The following is a 26,743-nucleotide window of genomic DNA, read 5'->3' as shown; positions in this document are numbered from 1 at the left end:
TTCAGGTAAGCCTATCCTGCTTTTACCTAACAATATAACTTTCTCCAACTCATTTCCACACAATTATCACCTTTTTGCATCATTGGTCCATCCTTTTTTTGTTTGTAAGCTCTCATAAGCAGGGCCATTCTAACTCTCTTATATTACATCTGTACTGTATTTTAGTAACACACAGCACAAACTGTTAGCAGTATAATAGCAGTATAATTTTCTTTTACAATATAACACTAATGATGTTTCTCTCCCTCTCTTTTTTTTTTTTTTTTTTTTAGTAAGGAGCTTCGCCCCCCCGTTTAGAACCTTACCAATAGAGATTTTCAGCCATCATCTCAACGCCTTCCAAAATAGGATACTGGACTTTATATGAGGAGATAGAAGACCCAGTGTGAACAGGAGAACTTCAGACTGCTAAATTAAGGGAAGGTCTGGGAGTACCAGATCTGTTAAAGTATTTCCATGCGGTTTAACTGTCCCATCACATTCAATTTCATTCAACACATACAGCACCCCATATGGATGGAACTAGAAGCATTTTCCACATCTCGAACAAAGTTGACCACAAACTAGAACAATCTTTTGCCAATCTTTGCCTTCTTCACTGGGCCTTTGGGACCTACTGACCAGTGTGCATAATTTTAAATCTCCTCATAGACCCCTGGCCCCTTTGTTAAAAATCTCATCTTCACGCTGGGTCTTACTCCACCAATTTTCAATGGTGGACCAACAAATGTTTTTTTCTAAGAATAGTGGACCTTTGGGATGACCGACGTCTCTTGTCAAAACTAATTTTGTAAAAAAGAAAACATCAGCTACCCGCTACTGAACTCTCATTATTCACAGATGCAACATTTTTTCCCAGGCGATATCACGTAGTTCTGATGTGACCACTATGTTGGCAATTAAATAATTAAGTAAAAATATTGACAAGATCCCAGGTTATATTTCTGTGATATATTCCACTCGGACCTCAAATCTAGACAAATTTCCCAATATGGTGAAGTGAAAGGGGGAATTAGAGGAGGACCTAGATTTAGCAGAATGGCACAACCTGCCTCAAAAGGCTTCCAAATCTCTTATAAGTACCTCCATGATTGAACCAAACTATAAAGTGCTGTTAAGTTGGTACATGGTACCTACTAAATCAGCATCATGTGTCTCCGGCGCCTCCCCCAAGTGCTTTAGGGGAAGTGGACAGGATGGCACAGACTACCATATTTGGTGGACATGCCCATGGGTCTTGAGATTTTGGATTACAGTCTATAATTTAATATACTCTCTGACCCAGACGAACCTTAAAAAGTTCCCATAGCAAGCCCTACCATCGGAGGAGGTACCGAAATACAGCAATAAATTAATATCCTTCACATTTTTGGCTAGCAGGATAGCAATAGCCAATTCTTGGAGGTCCTCGTACATCCCATTTCCAGCGATACATTTGAGGTTATCATAGATAATGACAAATGAGAAAATGTCAGCCACTTAACAAGAGAAGATTCCCCTATTTGAAAAAAAAAAAACATGGGACCCTTAAATAAATTACCTTTCAGGAGAACAACTGACTGACTAAAGAACTCAAAAGATGGTGAGAGAGATTGGTATGTACCCCATGGGCTACAGTTTTCATTAGCACTGTAAAAGTCATCACAAACTTTTTCACACCACAGTCCCCTTTGTTGTTACCATTTACTCACTTTACCAGTTCACCTTCTCTAAGCTTATTGAGCAAAGCTTTGAAAATATGGTGTTAGTAATGGTTACGGATATGGTGATGACCCAGAGTATGTGCTGCAGGAACACGTTGGAAACTGTCTTCTTTTGTTTAGAAAATATGGTGCAGAAGCATACACAAGTTGTGCATTTTGTATGAATGTTTCATAAACTACTAAAAATGATTGGAAATGAGTATGCCCATGAATTAATGCAGCAACAAATGATTGACTTTAATAAATCGACCACTAAACCTATGCAAACACTGTAATTGCACTTAAAGCGGATCTTCACTGTATCTGAGCGCCACAAACCAAAAACACAATTTATTTCATTTTTATTCAAAGCAAACTCCCCATCCATTCATGTCTTCATGCTTTATTTTGTTGAGAAATCACTTTGAAAAACACCCCCTAGCCATTGCTATCTTGAGTAAGGGCAAACGATTCATGTAGCATTTACTTCCTGGAATCTATCTTCCTTTAAACCTGTGTGTGCTTGGCTGAGAAAACTACTCCACCTCTCCTCCCCCTGGGATGTATGACATAATTTCCTTATGCAAGAAACCAGGAAGTAACTGGAGAAATTAAAAAAAAAACTAAAACGTTTAAAACAAGTAAATATGATATACTTTCCTGTCTATTTATGAATGCTAGCAACATGAGGATTAAAAATAATCAATTTTGATTGGGACAGTGAAGTTCCACTTTAAGTTAAAAAATTCACTCAACTCACCTTTCAACAAACCAATGTGGCAAGATCAGGCCTTCTAGATGAGACGCAGCTACTGATCACAATATTGTGTTAAGTGACCACCCTTTAATGCTTTAAACATGTAAGTGGAGATGGCAGCAGCCATATTGAAAGGGCTATGTTCAGCAATGAAGGGACAGGCTCAGTTTTAGGGGCTCTGAAAAGCCAGGATCAGACAATCATATGTATGGAATTAGCAGAGTAACTAGGTGCACAAACTATGCCAGACAATATAAGCCATTATGAGGTGGGCCGCACACCCAGTTAGGGCTCATTATAGGAAGGCTATAGAGCCAAATGTTTTTAAATGTGGTCAATAAGCACTTATGACATAATGGTAGCACTGTTGGTTTACCACTGACAGGCTTGTCTACTAACATTCCCCCGAGTACCATAATATGCCATAATGAACACGACAGCAAGGGATTAAACTCAGACTATACCTAAACTGAGTGGATTTTCTGATGTCACAAACAGTTAGGACAGGTTAAAAGCTTTGTGCAGTCTGTTCTAATGACTCACTCTTACTGCCCAAGTGACAGTGTGACAGGGAGAGAAAAGTGATCTTCCTCGTGGGGACACAGATTGCAATAAAAACCTGCTGGTGGTCCCAACCCCTTCCGCACTATACCAAAACCTAAAAAATGTTTGATCAGGGATTGTAAATTTTTCATCTACCCAAAAAAACAACAGCAATAGCAATATCTAATTGCATGCCTGCAAAACAAAGTTGCTACTAAAAGCCAAAGATGATCGTTAGGGTAATTGTATACTAACGTGTTGGTGCCAAATAAATTAAAATGCAAAAGGATTACAGTTATAACAGCAAGTAACAGAGGTCAGATTCAGAAGATGAACTAAACAGAGTTGTAGTGAAAGGACAAGGGATTGTAATACTTACACATTTGGAATTCAAAGACAGAAAGCAAAACTAGCCACAGTAGAAAGAAATACGGTAATACATAAATCACTTTGCAAACTGGATAAGTAGAGGGGTGTGATCAAAGCTAGAAAAACAAGCATCTAATAATCTAAAAACGCACGAATCTAAATCTACAGGTAAAGATGACATCAATTCTACAGGAAACAGATAGTGGGGAAATGACACACAAGTAGAAATACAACTTATTTACCACTTTGATGCTCCATAATGGATTGCCGAGAAGCTGTCTGGATTTAAAAGTGTCCCAACCTTCTGAGCCATCAGCTGACCAGGAAGGTGGGCTCACTGTATTATGGGTACTCCAAGAAGCCTAAGACATGGCAGGTGAAAAAATATATGTATAAACTCAGCAACATAAAAAAAAAGCCAGCAACATAAAAGGTTAGATAAGCCAAGCAAATGTAGACAAACAAGGCTGCTGCATTTATTCTGAAATATATTACAACATGCACAGACATGAGACTTGTGGCTATAAGGACGCTGGAGGAGACTTCTTGGCATTGGCCATGACAGCCCATAGTATAACCTGCAGTATTTTCCAATTTTGTTCCTCCTCCTCTTACCCATTAAAATTGGGGAAAAACAAACATTTTCAGGGGGAATTTTGAAACCACCAAAGGAGTCATGATAAACCATACCATCTTATCTCATACTAAGCTTTAAAACTTCATTGTACTTCAAAAGTACTGTATGTCTGTTTTTTTTTTTAGGGTAGTACTATATGGTTTTTGCTGCTATCCAGCGCTTCATTAGGCCCCTTTCACATGGGCAGACCAAAATCTGTCAGTTTTTTTAGGCAGACCCGATCAGACCATCCACTGTCCTCTATGGAGCGGTGTGTGTCCGTTGACACTTGCCGACATCTGACCTGACCCGCTAAAGACAGACAGATGGGGATCTAGCAGATCGGATTGAATGGCTGTTGGGCTTAAACGCAGAGAGGAGGTCCGTTTACACCTGACCACCCATAGAGGACAGTGGGCTGTCTGTGCTTACCCTGCACAAGCGAAGCGGACATGGACAAGCCAGCCGCCTGTTCAGCGGAGATCGGCAGACAGATTTTCTGCTGATCAAGCGAAGAGTCAGCCCCATGTGAAAGGGGCCGTAGACATTCACCATGACAAGAAGTGAGGAAGAATCTGTGACAGGGACATATTTACCTCTGTCTGTGGTATTGTTGGAGATTTACCCTAAACTTCCAGTCTGGTGAATCAGCTGTCACCAAGACACAAAAAGGATGCCACACAGGAGTAAATACCTGACAAAGATTCTAACCAGTCTCCACACTTTTCAACAAGAACATTTTGTTTTGACTCAAATTATACTTTAAGCTACCTACAGGCTTTAATGATTCAGCTTCCAGATCATGCACAATTCTGTAGCCAGACAAGCGATCGTGGTACAGACATGCACTTCAACCAAGTTTGCATGCATGCTTGTGCCTGTGAGGTGCAGGGAGGAGAGGGTGGGCTTAACAGCCAACATGAAATCCTTGACACTGGACTCATAGGTGGAAAACTACAGAATTCAGGTGGCACAAATCCAACCCTGTTGACAGATCTTCCCCCAAAAAAGCTTGGGTAGGGCATGATTACAGATTACTTACTGTCACTCTTAAAGTGATTGTAAAGCTTTAATTTTTTATTATTTTTTTATTAAAATAACAACCAAGTTTTACTTACCTGCTCTTCGTAATGGCTTTGCACAGAGCAGCCATGATCCTCTTCTTGGTGCTACTGGCTTCTCCCCTCTGAGTGCCCCCATAGCAAGCCTCTTGCTGTGGGGGCACCCATGCATGCTTGCTTCAGAGCCCCACTGTGTGTGTTCATAAGACACATAGATGGGAGCTCGGCCCTGCCCCTCGCTACTGGCTCCGATTCAGAGCTCCAGGAGCCATTGACTCCCATTGCTGTATCCGAGCCAATCAGGAACAAGAGATCCTCGGCTCTCGTGCACATAACTGGATCGAGGTCAGGCTCGGGTATGCATTTAGTGGGGAGCGGTAGGGGAAGGTGCATGCTTTAAAGTGGTTGTAAGCAGAAGATTGTTACCTTACTGCATTCTATGCAGTAAAGGGAAAAAACCTTTGCTGCATAGAATGCAGTAGGGTAAAAATCTTCTGCCCTTTCAACCACTTTAAAACGGTTGTACCCCGCTGAAAGTTTTTTTTTCTCCTGCGAGGTAAAGTCATAATGTTGCAGTAAGCATCCTAGCACATTATGTGAAACTTACCTTAAAACCGAGTGGTTCCAGCACCGCAATGTCAGAGCTGCCTCCATCGTCGCCCATCTTGCTTCTGGTGTCACGGGCTCCAGCTCTGTGACTGGTCGGAGCCGTGGTGATGTCACTCCCACACAATAGCCCCCACTCACGGCACAGGGCTCGGAAGGAACAGCACGTGTGGCAGTTCTTTCAGAACGCATGCGCCAGGCTACATATAATGTAAATATCTCCTATATGGTGCATATTTAGGAGATGGTTACACTACCTGTAGGTAAAGCCTTATTATAGGCTTACCTATAGGTAAAAGTCAGTAAAGGAAGTTTACTTTAATTTTTAAGATGGTAACTGGCTTTTACAAATGTTGCTTCAGACCCTTCTGCTGTTCTCCGGGCAGACACATTACATCCATTTAGATCTAAGTGTGCTTGGCACCATTGGACCTAAGTGGATAAACTATAATAAGAAATGCAACCCAATTTTGTGGCTCCAGCCCCAGTGATACTGGAAATCAGATGAGAAATTAGCAGGAAGGAGGCTTAGCAATATAGTGTCAAAATCTAGATAACTGATACCATGTTGCACCAGCTTTACTATTTCATATAAAACCAATACCTGACAACTGCTAGTTTGCCAGAGAAGCAGAGCAAAAACTAAATTGCCAAAATTCAACAGGAATAATAGTACAGAATAGGGCAGGAAATGGACATGGACTCAAGGGTATTTTCCATGAGAGAACAGATGACACCCCACTCCAAGTAAAACTACTTGCCTCACACCACAGCTTTTAAAACAGTTTTCAGAAGTGCCTTTCAAGAGATTCTGAAAGCTCAATTTTTCCAGGATCACAAGAGGGGACACAGCGTTGTCACCCTCTCTTAGGCGAGAATACCAGAAGCTGGTGTGTAATGTCATTATTTACTTATTTTGCAGAAATGTTTTTTTCTTTAATTTTACAGTCTTTTTTTTCTTTTTACGTACAAGTGGGAGTCTACAAAATAAGCAGACCTTGCATTTTGATGCAAGGTCTGTTCAGGAACAGAAACGCATAGAGAGTAACAGTTCTCTCTATAGTGATGGATCTCCTGTCCCCACAGATATTCATCTGAACATAGGCATCAAAAGAAAAAGAAAATCAAACAGTGCTTTTCTTCTGAGCTTTCTCTGCCCAGACAGACATCAGTGGGAAGAATAGATATGGCTTGCCTACAGAACTATTCTCTAAGCTGTCCGCTGAGCACTGCATCTTTGAACCGTCTTCCCATTTTTGGCCAAAATTGTGCTGGAGAGTTGATAGGTTATAGACACTTTGCATATAACCTTGATTTAATTTAAACTAATAAAAAAAGAACAATGGAAACAGACGGGAAAGCTTAGAAAAATGTTCCATTTTATATGGGACTACCATAAGACAACAACCCTTTCTTAATGTTTTTATGACCTGCCAATTGAACATTACAGGAAAATAAAAGCAAAAATAAGTTTACAATAAGCAGACAATAACACAGAGCAAAGGAAGCACAGCGAAAAGATGATGTGTGGAGGCTGGGAATGGCAAGGCTGTCCACAATACTTTCAGTGCTCATGCAGAGAGGTAGCAGACACATGGGCCAAGACGAGCAAATCACAACTTAGGTTTTAAGGTCAATGCAGTAGCAGGCTAAGGGTATCCGGCCTGCGAATCATAGCAATTTGATAGTTCCTATAAAGTATATATGATACAGGAATGTAAACAACGTATCTAAAAGATACAGCAAATGTACCCAAGGCCCCTTCCACATGGGCATCATCCATTCAGACATGTTTATTCATAGAAAAAAAAATGGATTCAGTTTACATCAGTTTTTTCGTTTACACATCCACCTGCCGGCATCCATCCAACAACCACGACTCATCCCTGCTGTTAGGGAGGGATTTCCCTGGTTCTCGGGGGGACTTATTGAGAGCCCACTTACTGACCCTCCCCCCCGCCCCTATGTGAATGAGTATGGGGTACATGATACAAACATAAAAAAAAAATCACTCAATAGTAGAGAAAAACACAACTTTAAAATAAATAAAAGTCCTCCTCTGCCGATGTACATCTATTTTCAATCATGGTGAATGACAGATGATCTGCATGGAGAAGAAAGGAGGGGAAAAAAGAAAAGAAAAAAAAGAAACCTGCCATCTGCCAACACCTAGCGGCTCCATTGCTCGCCTTCCGCTGACACTCCACTATCCCCTGCTGTGGGAGGGCAAGCGACGAGGTGGCCACGTGTCAGCTGTTTTTTTTCTCCCTGTGCGGGTCGGTAGCTGTCGTTCACTATGATTGATGAAGAATATACATGGAGGGGCTTTATTTATTTATTGATGTATTAAATAAAGGACTTGACAAATATGCGTTTTCATTTACTACTGACTGTTTGACCCCTGACAAAGTACCCGATCCCTCCATCCCAATATTGAAGGCAGGTGGCCTGGTATGGATTAGGTAGGAGTGGAGGAATGCTCGTCCCCCCTTTTTTCCATGCTCAGATAATGGATTTTTGGGGGGACCACACGGTTTTCTTAAATATTTACTCTTGTTTACATTGGGGGGGGGGGATTCTCCACTGACAGCAGGGATGAGTGACGGTTATTAGGACGCCGATGGGTGCCGGCGCCTTAGAAACCAATGCAAAAGTAGACGTTGTCCGTTTACCTCCATTCAGGTCCATTTAAATAGACAGGATAGAGACTTTCTCCCTTTTAAAAGAAAAAAAAAAACAGGTCTGAACAGATGTAGATGTAAACAGACAATCATCCATTTACCCATATTTTATTTTTATTTATTACAGGTACTTAAATAGTGGCGTCAATTTCTGAAGCACTTCACACATATATTGTACATTCACATCAGTCCCTGCCCTCAAAGAGCTTACAATGTAAACGTCCCTAACACACATTCATACATACACATGCTAGGGAAAATTTAGACAGGATCCAATTAACCTAGCAGCATGTCTTTGGAGTGTGGGAGGAAACGGGAGTACCCAGAGGAAACCCTCGTAGGCACAGGGAAAACATGCAAACTCCAGACAAGTAGTACTGTGGTTGGAAGTCAAACCAGTGATTCTAGTGCTGCTAGGCAGAAGTGCTAACTACTTAGCCACTGTGCTGCCCTAGAAATGCATTCCTATCCATTTTGCAGCCATCAATGGAGGGATAAAAAGAAAACAGTCAGAATGCCCGTGTGAAAGGGGTCTTGATGTTATGCAAAGCTTGTATATAAACAGTACAGCTTCCTACAAGTGACACAAATGAAAAACCCTTCTCCAATGTTACATTAACAGGCTCATCAATGTAAATTCACTCACATTAAAAAACACTAAGGGCTCATTTACACTTGCTTTGGCTTCAACACACATTAAAGCGCCTACCGCTTCAACATGCTTTTATGATGTGTTTTTGATGCTTTGGTGGTGCTTCAATAAAGCTTCAGTGGTGCTCCCGTGATGCTTTTTTGAAGCTTGACAGATGCCGTGTGTGGGGATATCTCATACCTGCAATTTCTCCAAAGCCGAGCTAAAGCTGAATTAAAGCCTCTCAAAAGCCGCAGGTGCTTCAAGCGAGATCCTGAGTGCATTTTTTCTGCTGCTGCCTGGAAATCCATAGCGACTAAGCCTGGGTTGACACTGCCCACGACACTGAAGTCAGACCCCAGCGTGACTTCGGCATGACTTGCATGGGACTTCTTTATCAGAAGTCAACGCAAGTCGTACCAAAGTCAAGGTGCAAACTTTTCCCACTACACCATCAACACGTGTTTTTTTTATTGCTGCCTGTAACCAATGGACAAAATGCCCTTCAATTCATGTCTCAGTGAATCCCTTACCAGGACAGGAAATAATAGCAATCACCACTATGGGGGACAACAAAAAACAACTTTTTTCCCTGACTCCATTAACGACAAAATTAACTTTTTGCTAGGCGTTTCATCATATGAAATTCAAATGGTTAGAATGTCCCTGGAGCCAATGAGCGTGCCCGATGTCTGCCGGGCACCTGCGATCGCTCGTGACAAAACGGGAATGCAGGTGCCCATTAAACATTCTAGTAATAGGTCTTGAATACAAGGGCAAAGTATAATGCAGGCTATACATGGGTTAAATTCCAAATGATTTTTTGAAAATTTGTGCATTTCTTAATCCGATGGTGCCATCGTCTTTTCCAAAATTTGACCAACCAAGCTTTCAATTTCACCTCGTTACGGAATAGAAAATTCATGGCCGAGAATCTTCTTTTCATCCAGATCACAATTCAAGTACACTTCTTTTTTGATTATATTTCTCCCACTATTCTCCAATCATTGATTTTATTTTTTTCAAAAATGTTCCAACATGCCAATCACTCAAATTCGATTTCTGCACGAAAACCAGCTATGTCGATGGTCAAAAATCAAACGATTATTCAAAAGGTGCAATTTTTCGAGCAAGACACGTGTATGGCAAGGATAAAGTCAAAACTGTTTTCTTTTTTTGTTTTGGATAGAGTGGAGATGGATTACATTACAACACACAGAGGACAACTAAAAATCTGACAGGGTTTATAACTCTTCCCTTGTTCTACTCAAAAGAAAAAAAAAAGAAAAAGTTTTGCCTATAGTTCTACTTTTAAAATGGAAATAAGAGCAAACAATCCAATTCCCCGATCTCCCTCAAATGTGTGGATGGGGGAATAGTGTCGGTTTTTCTTGTTTAACAAGAAGGTTGAACAAAAAAAAATTGTGCTATGTTCAGCCTTAAGCAAGTGCAACAAAAACGTTTTGTAGAGAGGTACAAGAAATCGAATGTCCTAGATCAAAGGTTAAAGGAGTTGTAAAGGCAGAAGGTTTTTTTTATCTTAATGCATTCTGTGCATTGATAAAAAAAAATGTCTGCATGTAGCAGACCCCCCCCCCCCCCCCATTACCTACCAAAGCAGCTTCTCTGTCCAGGGATGTCCATGATCCCCTCAGCCATTCAGTACACTCCTCCTGATTGGCTTAGACAGAGCAACAGTGCTATTGGCTCCCATGACTGTCAAAGTCAGTCAGGGGAGAGAGGGGGTGGGGCCAGGTCAGGGCTCCATGTCTGAATGGATACATGGAGCTCTGACTCAGCTTGGGTAACCCCTGTAGCAAGCTGCTGGCAGAGGGGCAATCAAAGGAGGGAGAGACTAGGAGCAGCAAAGAGGGACCCGAGAAGAGGAGAAACCGGGCTGCTCTGTGCAAAACCAACTGCACAGAAGAAATAAGTAGAACATGTTTAAACAAGCCTTTACAATCACTTTAAGAACACAAGTTTGCAAATTCTAGATGAGGGTCTGCCTCAGACACCTAGAGATATGTACCCTATCTGGAAAACAAAGAATTTGTTTTTCTTAAGAAGCAGGGATACATTATTACAGCCTGAACCACACCCAGGCAATGGAGAAAAATTAATTTTTTGGTGAACTGGAGCTTTAATGAAAATGAGTATATATACATAACATAGAAATGAATTCCCCATCCCGATTAAAAAAAAATATAAAAAAAATTAAAAAAATACAACGTTGTAAAGAAAACGCTTTCACCTTGCGGACTGCGGACCTCACTCAACATACCAATACCATGGGAACAAATCTGGGTACATTTCTAATACGGAAATTCTACTTGAGCCTCTGACAGAAATTGTTCAGCCACAGGAACTGAGGCAAAGACACCTTGATACAGAAGTAGCGCTGGGGAAAAAAAATAGATTTTAATCTTGAATCAAGTTGCGAGTTTAAATCGATTCAGGTATGAAGAAAATCAATTTTTTTTAAATGTTTCCCTTCCCGTCAGTGGAGCTCCCAGCCCTGCCCCCTGTATACTGGGTGGGAAATACAGAGGGGCCAGACGCTCCACTGACGCACCCACTTCAATCACTGCTCTAACTATAGCCGCTCTGTTCCGAGTGGAGCTCCCGACCCCACCGCCTCTCTGCTAGCTAGAGCACAAATACAGCCTCCTTTGTCCTCTGTGAAGTGTACTCTGCAAATCTGTCACCTGGGCCCCAATTCACAGGTAATCTCATGCAGTATAGCCGCAGTCTCTGACAATCTCATGCAGTATATCCACAGTCACTGATAGTCTCATGCAGTATATCCGCAGTCTCTGATAATCTAGTGCAGTATATCCGCAGTCTCTGATAATCTAGTGCAGTATATCCGCAGTCTCTGATAATCTCATGCAGTATATCCGCAGTCTCTGATAATCTCGTGCAGTATATCCGCAGTCTCTGATAATCTTGTGCAGTATATACGCAGTCTCTGATAATCTTGTGCAGTATATACGCAGTCTCTGATAATCTCGTGCAGTATATACGCAGTCTCTGATAATCTCGTGCAGTATATACGCAGTCTCTGATAATCTCGTGCAGTATATACGCAGTCTCTGATAATCTCGTGCAGTATATACGCAGTCTGATAATCTCGTGCAGTATATACGCAGTCTCTGATAATCTCGTGCAGTATATACACAGTCTCTCGTAATCTCGTGCAGTATGCCTGCAGTGTCTCGTAATCTCGTGCAGTATGCCCGCAGTCTCCGGTAATCTCCTGCAGTATGCCCGCAGTCTCCGGTAATCTCCTGCAGTATGCCCGCAGTCTTCGGTAATCTCCTGCAGTATGTCCGCAGTCTCTGGTAATCTCCTGCAGTATGTCCGCAGTCTCTGGTAATCTCCTGCAGTATGTCCACAGTCTCTGGTAATCTCCTGCAGTATGTCCACAGTCTCTGGTAATCTCCTGCAGTATGTCCGCACTCTCTGACCCACTCCTGTAGTATGTGTATTAATGTGCCGCTTTACTTGCTCAATGACTTTTCGGTTAGAAAAAGGGTTTGACTTGCAATTTTGTTTGTTGATGCTCTTTGATAAAAAAACAAAAAAAAAAACACAATTTGAATTGTAAACTGAGTTTATTAAAAAAAATATCAGATTTTTTTTTTTGGGGGGGAGAATCGCCGAGCACTATACAGAAGACTCAAGAACGGAGATCTGCTAATCTGTGGGATGACACAGGAAGGCTGGAGGTCATACAACCCCCGGCACTCAAGCATCAGGAGATGCACTTGCATGCTAAAGGAATGTTAGATGATTTGGCAGAGCTCGAGTGCCAGACCTTGCAGGTGGACTGGGAAACTGGCTTGGAAGGTCTCGATGAGGAAATTAACAAAAATAAACAACTCTTAACAGCGAGGGAGAAAAGTATAGCAGAGTATTTTGAAGGATTCTTGCACTGAGGAAGATGGCTGCTCTTGTCATCATAAACAATCCATAGCGACGTTGTCCCTTGAAAAACATGCCCAAAAAAAAAAATAAAAAAAAAAAAAGCAAAAACAAAAACGCCTTTATACAAGAAATATGCGGTCCAACACCATAACCGGGAAGGCCCATGCAAAAGTACTGACCGGAGAACTATGCAACAGCAAGTTTTCAACCAACCAGCACACCTGAAATTGGCATACAGCATGCTTCAACAAAGTACAAGGACGAGTTGTCGATGTCACTAATTGGCACCAATCTGAATTCTGCAACAATGCGCAAAACTCTGATGTAAGCATAACAGCTGCTGACTGAAATCAAACATGACCACATCCAATAATGTAACTGTAGAGGGATTCTGAACCAAACCAGAACTTCCAGCATGACTGTTGGATTTAGCAGAGGAGTAAAGGTGGTGGTATTGACCCATGGGTATGAGGTGGTCCCCAGCAGACAACTGAACCACAGAAAAAACTAGAGGTAAATTGACTCGACTGGCCTCTCAGTGTGATAGGGTGAGCACTGTTAACATCTGCTGTGTCAGGTCAGGTGAAGCTGTAGTGTAGAAAAACAACTGTTTAACAAGACTCTTGGCCACTCACTAAAAGTAGAAGAAAAGAGGTTTAACCGTAAACTACATAGAGGGTTCTTTACTGTAAGCGCGGAAAGGATGTGGAATTCCCTTCCACAAGCAGTGGTCCCAGTGGGGGGGATTTATAGTTTCAAACTATTAGATAAGCACCTGAACGACCATAACATACAGAGTTATACAATGTAATACTGACATATAATCACACACATAGGTTGGACTTGATGGACTTGTGTCTTTTTTTGACCTTACCTACTATGTAACTGCACACAAGAATCCACAGCACCAGTTGCAAATTAACCAGGAGACACTTTAAAATGAAACTCCCCAAACAATATCTGAGAAAAAAAAATCAGCTTAACAATAGCCAGAGGAGGCTTTGTGAGCTTGTGTGGGTAAACTCTATTCAAAAGAACTTACTGAAGTGTGCAGCATCCAGCAAGGGGCACTTAGGAGGGATCGCTATAAGCATGAGTGGGGAAAAAAAAAAAAAAAAAAAAAAAGATGCCCATCATTCAGCCATTGAACCATCAGGTCTCCTTTACACAGGTGTTTAACCCAATACACCAGAATCATGCTGCTGGAATGACAGGTGCATGTGAATAGCAGCAGCTGTTCAGCCTGTATCCAGTAATGATATCCTGAAAGCAGCAAACGCTGTTCGCATGGAGCACACCACCACCACAGGGTTAACTGCGGTTAGGGATGGAAGTCAGAGTCTGGGTGCATATGACTACATCCAGGCTTGGAGACCCACCTGTAAATGCAGGAACCCATTTGGACCACTGATTCTTTCCACTGGAATCTGGTGTGTGTGCCTAACACCATGGTGAAGGAGTTCTCAGAAGTCAGAAACAATACCAAGCCACATTACTGTGTAGGAGACATAGTCTCCCTTCCACATAAAACCAAGGAAGGAAGGAGGACATTGCATGTGCACACTTGCTCTCTCCGGGCACCTTCACCAATGTCCAGGCACAGTGAAAGGTAGTTTTACAAGCACGTATGCCCTCTGATCTGAATGGGAACTGCATCATTAGGAGCCAGGGAGAAAGAAAAGGTGAGAAAATATAGAGTAACAATTACCCTAGCAAGACTTAGCAGAAATAAATAGATAAGCTTCCCCCTGTGGCCAACATGCAACGTACATAAAGCATAAGCAAGCAAGGGTCACTAAAGACATATTCAGTGATCCTGTAATGTACAGACCCTTATAACTGCAGGGACCTGACAGCAATGTAAAAAGTACCAATGTCACAAGTTTCTTGAAGTATTAACACAGGGTTCACTTGCACACAGTGCCCTGCTAATGACGGGGTGTTCCTGACAACACTGTCTCAGACAATCTCAGATACAATTAAGGAAAGAATCCCCAGCATAACATTGGTCTACTAAATTTACTCCTCTCCACTCTGGGGGCAAGTGAAACTGTTCCAGCTCTGGACTAGAAAGAACACTGCATAAAACTGGGAAAAAATGTGCTTGTTGGCAGACTGGAGAAACATCCAGGATTTAACTTATCTGGTATTAATCTGCCAGTACCTGGCTGACTGGAGACACTTTGGGGATTCTATATATATATATATGTACCAGCAACTGTTGATAGAAAAATATTCCAAGCGAGCTGAGAAAACCTGTCCACTTCCCCCTGGACAATACTAGAAAAAAAAAAAAAGGCCCGTGATGGTTGTAGGTATCTGCTAGTCAACTGTTTCTTTGTTACCAGTGTCCACTTCTCCTGTAGGCAGCAGTATAACTTGACAGTCTAAGAAATCCTGTGTCCCTCCATGGACAAGAAAATAAAATATCAAATACTAATATTGCAATATTTCATAACATAAAAACAATTTCAAAACTTATCCCGTTGTCAAGAATATCATGGAATTTACAGAGAAAACACAATATATTTTCTTTAAGCTGTAGAATAAGTGAGGGCACCACAGATCAAATTGAAAGAAATTAGGAGATTTTTCTTAGTTAGGACAATTAAATGTATCCTAAAAAAGGTGAGCTAAAAGGAAACGAAGAAGATTTTAATTTAAAAGTTGTATAGGACTGCAAATGCCCTACTGACTTGCATTAAAATTCATGGAAAATATTTCCATTGATTTTAGTAGCATTTTAAAGAGCACGGACGTCCAGTGACATATTTTGATGTCCATTGACATGCATTTGCAGCATTATGGGACGTACTGGAAATTGTTTTTCAGATGTCCTTCCATTGATCCGCGTTTTACAGCTGTACTAATATGCAGATCAATGCACTGGTGTGAATTGGCCCCAATAGTTGATCTGACAATTTTAATTATATTTTGCTTTTGTCGATGCTAAATTTGTCTGACATTGTAATTCACAAAAAGTTCTATAACTGAACTAATTAATAGTCGATTTCAACTTATAATTCAAGTGGCCAAATAAGAAAACAGGTTTCAAAAAGAACCAAAAACACTGCGCTATTCGAATGTGTAACCAGTATACAAACAGCAGCTAACACAACATCTAGGTGTACAAATGTGACATAATAAATTTTTGTGAAAAACGTGTAGCGCTTATTTGTTTTTACCACATTACAATGTGACCAATGTAGTCAATACATGTGTTAGACTGTGCACAAAACACATAAAAAAGAAATATATAAACACTCAATTACTGTATATGTAAAGCTAGAATGTCCAAGTAAATAAATATGAAAAAAATGTGTCCACAAAAGTGGAAAAACAGCATGAAAACAGATGAAGAGTTCTCCAGATTTTCCAAGGTTACTGTGTGTGACACGATGAAGTAAAAAACAGTCCTACACCTTCTCCAAAGGATAATCACACAATCACCGCGTGAACCCTCCACCACATAAAATGGGGGCTTACCATTTTATGTGGTGGAGGGTTCACGCGGTGATTGTGTGATTATCCTTTGGAGAAGGTGTAGGACTGTTTTTTACTTCATCGTGTCACACACAGTAACCTTGGAAAATCTGGAGAACTCTTCATCTGTTTTCATGCTGTTTTTCCACTTTTGTGGACACATTTTTTTCATATTTATTTACTTGGACATTCTAGCTTTACATATACAGTAATTGAGTGTTTATATATTTCTTTTTTATGTGTTTTGTGCACAGTCTAACACATGTATTGACTACATTGGTCACATTGTAATGTGGTAAAAACAAATAAGCGCTACAAATAAGAAAACAGGACAATATTTTTAGATACAGAGCTGCCAAAATCCCTACATAAAACTAATTATGGCTTAATCTCCTCCTTTCAATGTAAGGCCAACTAATATGCAAACTGGGACATGACAAGCAGAAAAGAAAAACTTGTATTTGTGCCCAAATATTTCCTCTACTACATAATTCTGAGTAACTGCTCACATCAGAATAGGGGGAAGCTAAAACTGCATCATTGGAGCAGTTTCTTTGCTGGTTCTGTTCTGGTTATGAATTACTGAACAAGAATGACAACACCCAGATTCAACGTTTTCCACTTCCTGGTGGCATGGAGATTCTGCTATTTTATGCACTGTACTGGATTGATGTTATGGGGCCAGTTTGGATTCAAACATGACTTCACAGACTTCTGTTACTGGGCTGTAGTTGGGCGTTGTCCTGCGCTTGACATGTGCTTTAACAGATTCCAATTCACCTCACTGGGGACAGTTCTGAAACTGTATATGACCCACTTTCCGCTTTCTTTGGGTAAAAAAAAAGAACTGAGATGCAGTTGCACTGCAGGCAAAGCAGGTCACATGCATCATTTTGCATTTAAATAAAAATCGTAGTGTTGGACAACACCCCCAATCTACAAATGCCCTGTGCACAAAACTAACAAAGTATCAACCTCCAATAGCTCATGTGCCACTTTCTAACAATGTAATAAAATAAGGAAAACTATACAGCACCTATAAACAAGATGGTGAGAAGATATAACCCTGATACTCAAAAACTGTCCTCTAAGGATATGAAACATATCTTGGTTCATTTGTTATGGCTTTACCACACCACTTCCCTTTTGTTTGTTTTTTAGATGGGAGTGGTGAGGGAATTAAAACACCAGCTACAGTTAATTTTGCCCTTTGGTTTGCACTGGTGAAAGTAATCTCAAATGTTCCTGGTGACCATTCTAAATTTTGAGTCATCACCAAAAGAGGGAACACCTTCCAATGGAGATACTTGGTCTGGTGACCACTAAGGAAGGATTACCCTTACTTTGAAGAGACTCTGCCTTTAACTTTCTGGTATGTGTCCAGACATAAAGTGAGGGTTATTCTTCCCAACGAGTAAGGGATGGCCAAAAATAAATTGGCCTTAAATACACTTTAAAGTTCATGTCAGGAAATGTGTTTTGTATAGGACTGCTAATAAAAATCTCAGCTTTACAATATTGCTGCCATATAGTTTTTATCTTTCAACTGTAATATATGAAAGTTAAGACGCGAGACTGATTTCTCCACTTGCAAACATCAGCATGGAGCTTACTGGTTGGCAATATATATGTTGAGCATCCAAACCCTTACTACTGCATACATATATAAAAGGGTGTGTGTTTGAGATTAAAGTGATTTTTTTTTTTTTTTTTTGAAATAACAAATATGTCACATTTATCTGCTCTGTGCAATGGTTTTGTACAGAGCAGCCCCAATCCTCCTCTTTTCAGCCCCCCACCAGCGCCTCCTGGCTTCTCCCTCCTCCTGAGTACCCCCATAGCAAGCCAATTGCTATGGGGACACTTGTGCCCAGCCCCATGCTTTTTTTTCCCCCACAAAGTGTGATTGACCACAGCAGGAGCCAATGGCTCCCCGTTGCTGCCTTCATGGCCATTGAGGAGAGCAAGAGCAGCAGCTCTCAGGCACAGCACTGGATTGAGACTGGGCTCAGGAAAGTATTTAAGGAGGGACTGCAAGGGAGAACACGTGAGGTTTTTTTTATTTTATTTTTTTTAAACTTAATGCAGAGAATGGATTTAGGCAAAAAAATATCTTCTGCCTTTAGAACCACTTTAAGTATTAGTTTGCTGTTCAACACTTACAATTTATAAAGCCTCATGTGACTAATACCACAAACCTTCACATTACAGCCTTCTATATTAGTGATTCAAGTAGCCGGGATATTGATCAGTTCTATATAAGCTATAAAAAGAAAAAAAAATACCTGTCTAGATCTTGGCCGACCAGGAGAAAACTTCCTTTTGGTAATAGCTGGCTTACCCATGCCAATTTTTGGTGTTACGGATATAAATGTGGTGGAAAAGGCATTTGCTGTGCTAAAACTATGTGCCGGAGTCTGACTTTGAAACAGCTCATTTGAAGAATGAAAGTCAATAGATACTGCTGGTGAGGATGACACGCTGGTCTTACTAGTGTCAACAGAGGTGGCAGGGGAATCCATTCCTGTGGGAGACTTGAGAAGTTTGAGTCCTAAGGGTGAGCTCATTTCTGTAGATGTCTCACTGTTTGGAGTAGCTTCCATGTCTTGAACATCCAAGTTTTCCAAAAGAGGATCCTCTTTCTTTGTTGAAATGTGATCATGGCCTCTGTTCAAATCAAAGGGCTCATCTAACTGTACATAAGCATCATCTGTGCATTTGACTTTGCAAGGTGATTTACAAGAATTCTCCGGGACATGTGAAAAGGTTTGTGAATCACATATGTTCCTGGATGAAGTCGGTGATTCTTGTGGATGAAGACAATTTTCTTCTGATTGAAGACACAGTGGCTGATGAGGTGACATGTTCTTTTCAGATTCAGCCTCATCTGTCCTGTCATTGGACAGCATGTGTGCCATGTCCGAAGGGGACACATCCATACTGTCCGTGTCTGCTTTAATGGCTGGCTTGCTTTCCATATCCAGTTTGACATCATTCTCTAGTGTATCTATAACATTAGATAAACATACATGTGAAAAAAATTCTTTATTACCAAGTCTTTATAAAACCAAAACTGTTTTTACACCTTCTCTATGTTGCAACATTAAAAAAGAGGCAAAGACAACTCCATAAAGCCCACAAAAAAAAATGTTGGTTTTGCCGCTCTGCTTATATTATAACAACCTTTCTAGACCGACTCGGTCAGAAGTAACAGGAAAAAATATTTGTATTACATAAACATTTCAGGTACGTTACACCTACTCTACAGCCCCTTAAAATTGAAAGCTGTGAACAGACATTTCTCATCAGGTATGTATGATGCTTGTTGTGCCCTGAAAAAGGCAAATGGGTTTAATAACTAACTTTAACAAGGGCTTTCTTCTTTAATACCAATGGCTTTTGTAAATGGACACATTTATACCCTTAAAATTCCATCTACATCAGAGACGCACATTGTGCATCCACCTACCAACCATCCTACTGTCATATCAAATCATTACACAAAAGGTTACATAGTTCAAAAGACACAATAACTTTATCAAGGGTCAAGAATCAGCAACATTCCTCTAGTCCAGGGGTGGGCAAATAATTTTCCCAAGGGGCCACATGAGAAGCTGGGACTATTATGGAGTGTGAAATAAATAGGGGAGGCAGTCTGGGATAAATCACTGATGTCCCTGGGGGAAAAAAGTCAGATGACAAATTCACACCAGCTGCTGTGTTCCAATGTAGCGGCTGGTGTGTGGTGCAGTTTGGCATGATCACTGCATTAAAATGCACCAATCTTGACTCATTGCACGGTCCACCTTTTTTTTTTTTTTAAACATTATTGAAATGTCAGTTGGTCATTGTGCTGTGTGAGGTGGTACATTGTTTTGCACTGAACTAAAAAAGTACTGCATGTAGTACTTATTTTTTTCCAGCACACACTGCCTGCACTCTACTGCAATACGGATGTGTGAGCTAGGCACAGAGAGGAACAGGTACCTGACTAGCATGTGTATATGCTCTGACAGACTGGGATAAATCATTGCCACCCTGAGAGATAAAGACTGTGCAGCTTCAAGCAAGGGGAACTGGGTGAATTGTGAGCACTGAAAGGCTGATCTGGATTGCCACTGTCACAAGGGAGGAGGACTGGGTAGGTAACCAGCACCTACTGTGGGAGACTGGGATAAATCACCAACACCCTGGGAAAAAGACTGTACAGCTGCAGGCTGTGTGAGTGCAGACAGTCTGTGTACAGGATCATCGCTGCCACAAAGGGAGGAAGGCGGCTTATGTTCCACTACAATGTGGAGGGAAGAACAGGGGCTAACACAGTAAAAACTGTCTTGGCCACTAGTAGAGAGGCGGGAGAGTGTCTGTTGGGAGGTCTCCTAAAAAATGCACTCCCGCCAGAAACGAGCCTCCCACTGTGCCAATCAGCTGCTCTGTCTCTCTCCCTCCAGTTCTGATTGCCCTCTACAGAGTCAACGTGGACGTCTGTCAGCATGCCTCTCTGAGCTGGTCAGCTTCCAACTTGACAGTGGAAGCATCACGGGCCAGACAGAGAAAGTCAAGGGCTGGATGGGGCAATTTGCTCAGGTCTACTCTGGTCATAAAATAGATTCTAATCCTAATTTGTCTTTTCTCTAAATTCTATGATTTTGGATGTGCTACATGCCAAAATGCTAAATCCACCCAAATGTTTGGAAATCTCCTGCTGGCCAATTACTCACGTCTAAAAGTGTTAATAAACCCACAACAGTAAAATCAGTCTGTATATGCAGTAATGTATGCTCGTTATACTCTCTGTGGAACCTAGTGGTTTAAAGTTATTGGCTTGTTTTTTTTTCTTAAATAACAAATATGTTATACTTACCTCCTCTGTGCAGTTGGTTTTGCACAGAGCAGCCCAGATCCACCTCATCTCGGGTCCCTCTTTGCTGCTCCTAGCCCCTCCCTCCTCTGTCAGCCAATCTGGGGAGAGAGGGGGCAGAGCCAGTTTGGGGCTCCTCATCTGAATGGATACATGGAGCTCTGACTCGGCTTGAGTGCCCCCTGTAGAGAGCTGCTGGCTGAGGGGCACTCAAGCCGAGTCAGACCTCCATGTATCCATTCAGATGAGGAGCCCCAAACTGGCCCTGCCCCCTCTCTCCCCAGATTGGCTGACAGCCGTGGGAGCCTAATGGTGCCGCTGCTATGTTTCAGCCAATCAGGAGGAGTGTACTGGATAGCTGAGGGCATCGTGGACATCGCTGGAGAGAGAAGTGGCTCAGGTAGGTAATTTGGGGGTGCTTGTGGGGGAGGGGCTGCTACACAAAGAAGGTTTTTTTATCTTAATGCATAGAATGCATTAAGATAAAAAAAAATCTTCTGCCTTTACAACTCCTTTAATTCTCCGCATTGTGTAAAAAGGCTGTTAGATCCTGTCTTCTCTGATCCTTCCTTCTTTCCACTGTCCCCTAATAATTTCCTGATAACACAGTCTATGGAGTCAAGCTGCACATGCTCAGTTTAGTGTGCATTACGAGAGAGGGTTTTTTTTTTCTTGGAAGGGTGCTTGTGATCAGCACAGAGCCAATCAGCACTGTCCAGACAGAGGGTCAGGGGTCTTGCAGTCTCATAGGACAGTATGAAAACGACTCCAATCTTTAACCAGTGCTTGGCTGGACACTGATAGAAGTCACAGGACTGCTATATACTGCTGATGAGAAAAGGTATTTAGCAGTTTATACTTACTAAAATAATTGCATTTATATGTTCTGTGTACCGTAGGAGTTCAGATATAGTGAATGCAGGGTCCTGGGCTAATAAACCCTTTAAATCTCCTGGTGTGATAATATCAAGAATCCCTTGTAGAAGAGCTTTATTACTACTATCTCCTAATAGGCCATAATGTATATGTCGCTGTTTTGCAGATGGATTCCTTGGCTAGCGGTATTAATGGAGCGCTTCTGAGCTGTTAGCGGAACACTTAACCTGCTTGCAGGACTTTTCCTAACGTCCCGCAAGTGCACCTCCCAAGTATGAAGTCACACTGAAATGAATGGGAGGTGGTTTTCAGGCGCTATTTAGAGGCCATCTCTAGCGCTAAAATGCCTTAAAACCACCTCAGTGTGAAAGGGGTCTTAAGGCTGTCAGCAGATCGACCTCCACAAATTCGTCAGTACCTAAATATGGAAAGCAACTGAGCTTGTGCAGAGTGGGGTGAGACAGTGTATTACTGGATTTTAAACAGCATAGAGAGTAGACATTTTACATAGCTATACCTTTAAAAGGGCCAGCCTGACATGATCTAGCAGGACTTCATTTTCTGACTAAAGTTCAACATTAAATTAGCAAAGAGTAAAGAGAGGAGTAAAGAGTAATACTATTATATAGAGGTAAATACATACCGTCAAGACACACAGCTGCTGCATCTGGAACAATATCATTGTGATTAAGTGCTTCACCTTGAAATGTATTTTTTCCACCTGTATCCACTTCAATTTCATCTGTGCAAACTGAATTAATAAAACGGTGTTAGTCTGATAAAGTGGCCAACTCATTACTGTGTGAGGAAAAATTGTGAGCCACTGCCAAATATATTAGGGGACACAAAGCACATGCAGGAAAGCGATGATACTAGATTCACTTTTCATTCTGCAGAAATTTTTTATTTTTTGTTTTAAATTAGCTAACTACATGAAAGAGAACCTATATTTAAAAAAAAAAAAAAAGAAAGAAAGAAAGAAAATGCCAAAAATGTATTTATTTTGAATCAGGTAGGTATAAAACACTGCACACAAATATTTCATAATTTCCACTTGCAGTTGGAAAACATGGTGCACTCAAGGCCACAACAGCCAACAGCTTGGCAGGTGGCACACTAAGACCCCTTTCACACTGGGGCGTTTTTCAGGCGCTTTAGTTTTAAAAAAAAGCGTCTGTAAAGCGCCTGAAAGAAGCCGCAACTGCAATCCCAATGTAAAAGCCCGAGTACTTGGCAGGGTGTCAAAAAAAGTCCTGCAAGCAGCTTCTTTGCAGCGCTTTTGGAGCAGTGAATACACCGCTCCTAAAGCGCCCCTTCCCATTGAAATCAATGGGAAGCTCCTGTAAAACGCTATTGGCAGCAGCATTTTGTGGGTGCTTTTAAACCTTTATTTGGCCACTAGCAGGGGTTAAAAGCGCCCCAATAATGCTCGAAAAACGCTTGTAAAGCGCTTCTAGTTTAAGCGGCGCTTTACGAGCATTTTTTGGGCGCTGACATTGTGAAAGGGCTCTTAAAGCACTTGGGCTTTCACATTGGGACTTCAGATGAGGCTTCTTTCAAGCGCTTTACAGGCGTGTTTTTTTTAAACGCTAAAGTGCCTGAAAAATGCATGAAAAACGCCTGAAAAACACCCTAGTGTGAAAGGGGTCTTAGACTTAAGCTGGTCACGCATTAAACAATTTTCTTTAGATCTACCTTCAACTATGTAGTGCAAGGGTCTGCCTGATTGCATACAAATTAAAAGTGTTTGAGTTTGACATATTATGTGATTTTGGCTTCTAAAGGAAAATTATACAAGAAAATTGTATAATGTACAGGTAGCCTTAAGTTAACACTTGTGGGTGCTGGCGATAAAAATAGACAGCTGAGCAGCATTTTTACTGGACCTCTTAAGCTGTAGAGGCAGGAGATAAGATCATACACAGCTAAATGACTGTAAAATGTCCATAGAAGCAATGAGTGCTGGGCTTCCTTAGTGGGAGGCCAAGTATTCCAGGAGTCTCTATATTGGTGCTACAGATACTCTGTAGTAACAATTTTGCTAAATAAATATTTGAAACAGATTTTTCAGCTGGAGCCAAAGATAGCAAAGTTTCATTTAGGCCCCCCCTTTCACACAGCCACAACTTGAAAGCACGATTTAGCCAAGTTTTCAGGGAATGCCTGTGTAACCTTGAGGTCTATGGACCTCAACTTTGAAGTCTGTGCATATGAATGGTTATCATTGGGAATCATGGGGTGCGGCTTGCCATGCGACTATGATGTCCCGTGTTGCAGGAAAAGTGTGAAAGGGGCCTTAAACAGTGTCAGCAATATAACAGTGAATCCTGTAAGAACATTCTCAAAAAGCAGCTCTATTAAATTTAATGCAACACCTTTAGTGTATACAAACCCAAGACTAAGATATAGTTCTGCATTTGCATTAGTCATTTAATGCAGCTACAGTGAGGGAAAAAAGTATTTGAGCCCCTGCTGAACTTACACGTTTGCTCACTCACAAAGAAATGATCAGCCTATAATTTTAATGGTAGGATTATTTTAAGAGCGAGACAGAGAACAACAAAAAAAAAAAATTCAGAAAAACATATTTCAAAGAAAGTTATAAATTGATTTGCATTTCAATGAGTGAAATAAGTATTTGACCCCTTCGCAAAACACGACTTGATACTTGGTGGAAAAACCCTTGTTGGTAATCACAGAGGTCAGACGTTTCACACAGGTTTGCACACATCTCAGGAGGGATTTTGTTCCACTCCTCTTTGCAGATCCTCTCCAAGTCATTAAGGTTTTGAGGCTGTTTGGCAATGCGAATCTTGAGCTTCCTCAACATATTTTCTATGGGATTAAGGTCTGCAGACTGGCTAGGCCACTCCAGGACCTTAATGTGCTTCTTCATGAGCCACTCCTTTGTTGCTTTGGCCATGTGTTTTGGGTCAATTTCATGCTGGAATACCCATTTATGACCCATTTTCGAAGCCCTGGCTGAGGAAAAGAGGTTCTCACGCAAGATTTGACGGTACATGGCCCAGTCTATTGTCCCTTTGATACGGTGAAGTTGTCCTGTCCTCTTAGCAGAAAAACACCCCCAAAGCATAATGTTTCCACCTCCATGTTTGACAGTGAAGATGGTGTTCTTGGGGTCATAGGCAGCATTTCTCCTCCTCCTCCAAACACGGTGAGTTGAGTTGATGCCAAGGAGCTCGATTTTGGTCTCATCTAACCACAACACTTAAACCCAGTTCTCCTAGGAATTATTCAGATGTTCATTAGAAAACTTCAGACGGGCCTGTACATGTGCTTGCTTGAGCAAGGGGACATTGCGGGCGCTGCAGGATTTCAGTCCTTCACGACGTAGTGTGTTACCAATTGTTTCTTAGCCACTATGGTCCCAGCTACCTTGAGATTATGGACAAGATTCTCCCTTGTGGTTCTGGGCTGATTCCTCACTGTTCTCATGATCTTTGAAACTCTACAAGGTGAGATCTTGCATGGAGCCCCAGACTGACAGTTATTTTGGGTTTCTTCCATGTGCGAATAATCACACCAATTGTTGTCAGTCTCTAGCCAAGCTGCTTGGCGAAGGTCTTGTAGCCCAATCCAGCCATGTGACAGCTCTTTGGTCTTAGCCATGGTGGAGAGATTGGAATCCGATAGCTTTATAAAAGACACCTACCCACAGAAGCAAACAAGCTGAAATTAGGAGCACTCCCTATGAAAGTGCTCCTAACCTCAGCTCGTTACCTGTATAGGAAACATGTGGGAACCAGAAATCTTGCTGATTGATAGAGGATCAAATAAATATTTCACTCATTAAAATACAACAGTCAAAGGCGAGTATCCACTCACTTCTACACCCTATTCAAATATATATATATATATATATATATATATATATATATATATATATATATATATATATATATATAAAATAAATATAGGTTTGGCTGGAATGTTTTCCTTTTTTTTGAAACATTGAAACATCAGAATACTCACTTGCATCTGATTCTGCAACCTCCTCCATCTCAATGCATTCTTCCCCTCCATCATCCTCTGGCTCCAGCTGTTTGCACATCGGACAGATGTATTCATCTTTTAGTGGATCGTCTGCATAATCTGCACATTTTTCACATTCTAGATGTATCCACCTTGAAAACCAGAACCGATAATATTACAACGTTAAACAGAATATTTATCAACATGTAAAAGTTGAAAGTGATGCTAAACCTTCAGCTTTTTTTAAAGCATTTTCAGCGGTCATTTTAATAATTTTTGCACAGGCATGGCATTCCATCCAATTGAATGGGCTGCCATACCTTCTGAAACGCAGGGCAAAGGTCCCTGCCCTACTTCTGAAATTACAGCCTGCATGGAAAGTGCAGTGCAGTTCCCAGTGCGGGAAATGGCTAATATTTAATTCTTTATCCTCTAGGACCCACATATTGGAAACCAACTTTGGTTGAGAAACAGTAGTGGGAGAAAAGGCATAGCCTTTTTTGTCCAAGGCCCTAAAATGCCACTTGTTGCATGCCTGAAATAGATCTGGAATTGGATGCTGCGTTTTGTGTTAGAGACGGTTCTTGCTCCAGTGCAAGAGACACATCGTCACTCTGGAATTAAGTGTTGTGCAGGCCATGTTTCATAGACTCCCTT

At 41.3% G+C, this 26,743-nt stretch overlaps 1 protein-coding gene across 10 annotated transcripts in view; it reads right to left on the bottom strand.

Moving 5' to 3' along the window:
* Positions 1-26,743, bottom strand: part of KMT2C (lysine methyltransferase 2C) — a 407,832-nt gene that overhangs the window by 137,866 nt on the left and 243,223 nt on the right. For 9 of the 10 annotated variants that reach the window (XM_077491169.1, XM_077491171.1, XM_077491174.1 and 6 more), the window contains exons 11-14: positions 26,087-26,238; positions 22,737-22,844; positions 18,642-19,363; positions 3,594-3,713 (exon numbers count right to left, since the gene is read on the bottom strand). In XM_077491169.1, the coding sequence (XP_077347295.1) occupies positions 3,594-3,713; positions 18,642-19,363; positions 22,737-22,844; positions 26,087-26,238 (1,102 nt within the window). The remainder of the gene's footprint in view (positions 1-3,593; positions 3,714-18,641; positions 19,364-22,736; positions 22,845-26,086; positions 26,239-26,743) is intronic. The other variant, XM_077491175.1, reaches the window with a different exon arrangement.

The sequence above is a fragment of the Lithobates pipiens genome, unplaced genomic scaffold, assembly GCF_037356315.1.
Source record: "Lithobates pipiens isolate NorthernLeopardFrog02 unplaced genomic scaffold, aLitPip1_a1.2 Scaffold_19, whole genome shotgun sequence".
NCBI lineage: Eukaryota > Metazoa > Chordata > Amphibia > Anura > Ranidae > Lithobates > Lithobates pipiens.
The sequence above is the reverse complement of the archived record's forward strand: the minus strand, read 5'-3'. Positions and strand labels throughout refer to the sequence as shown.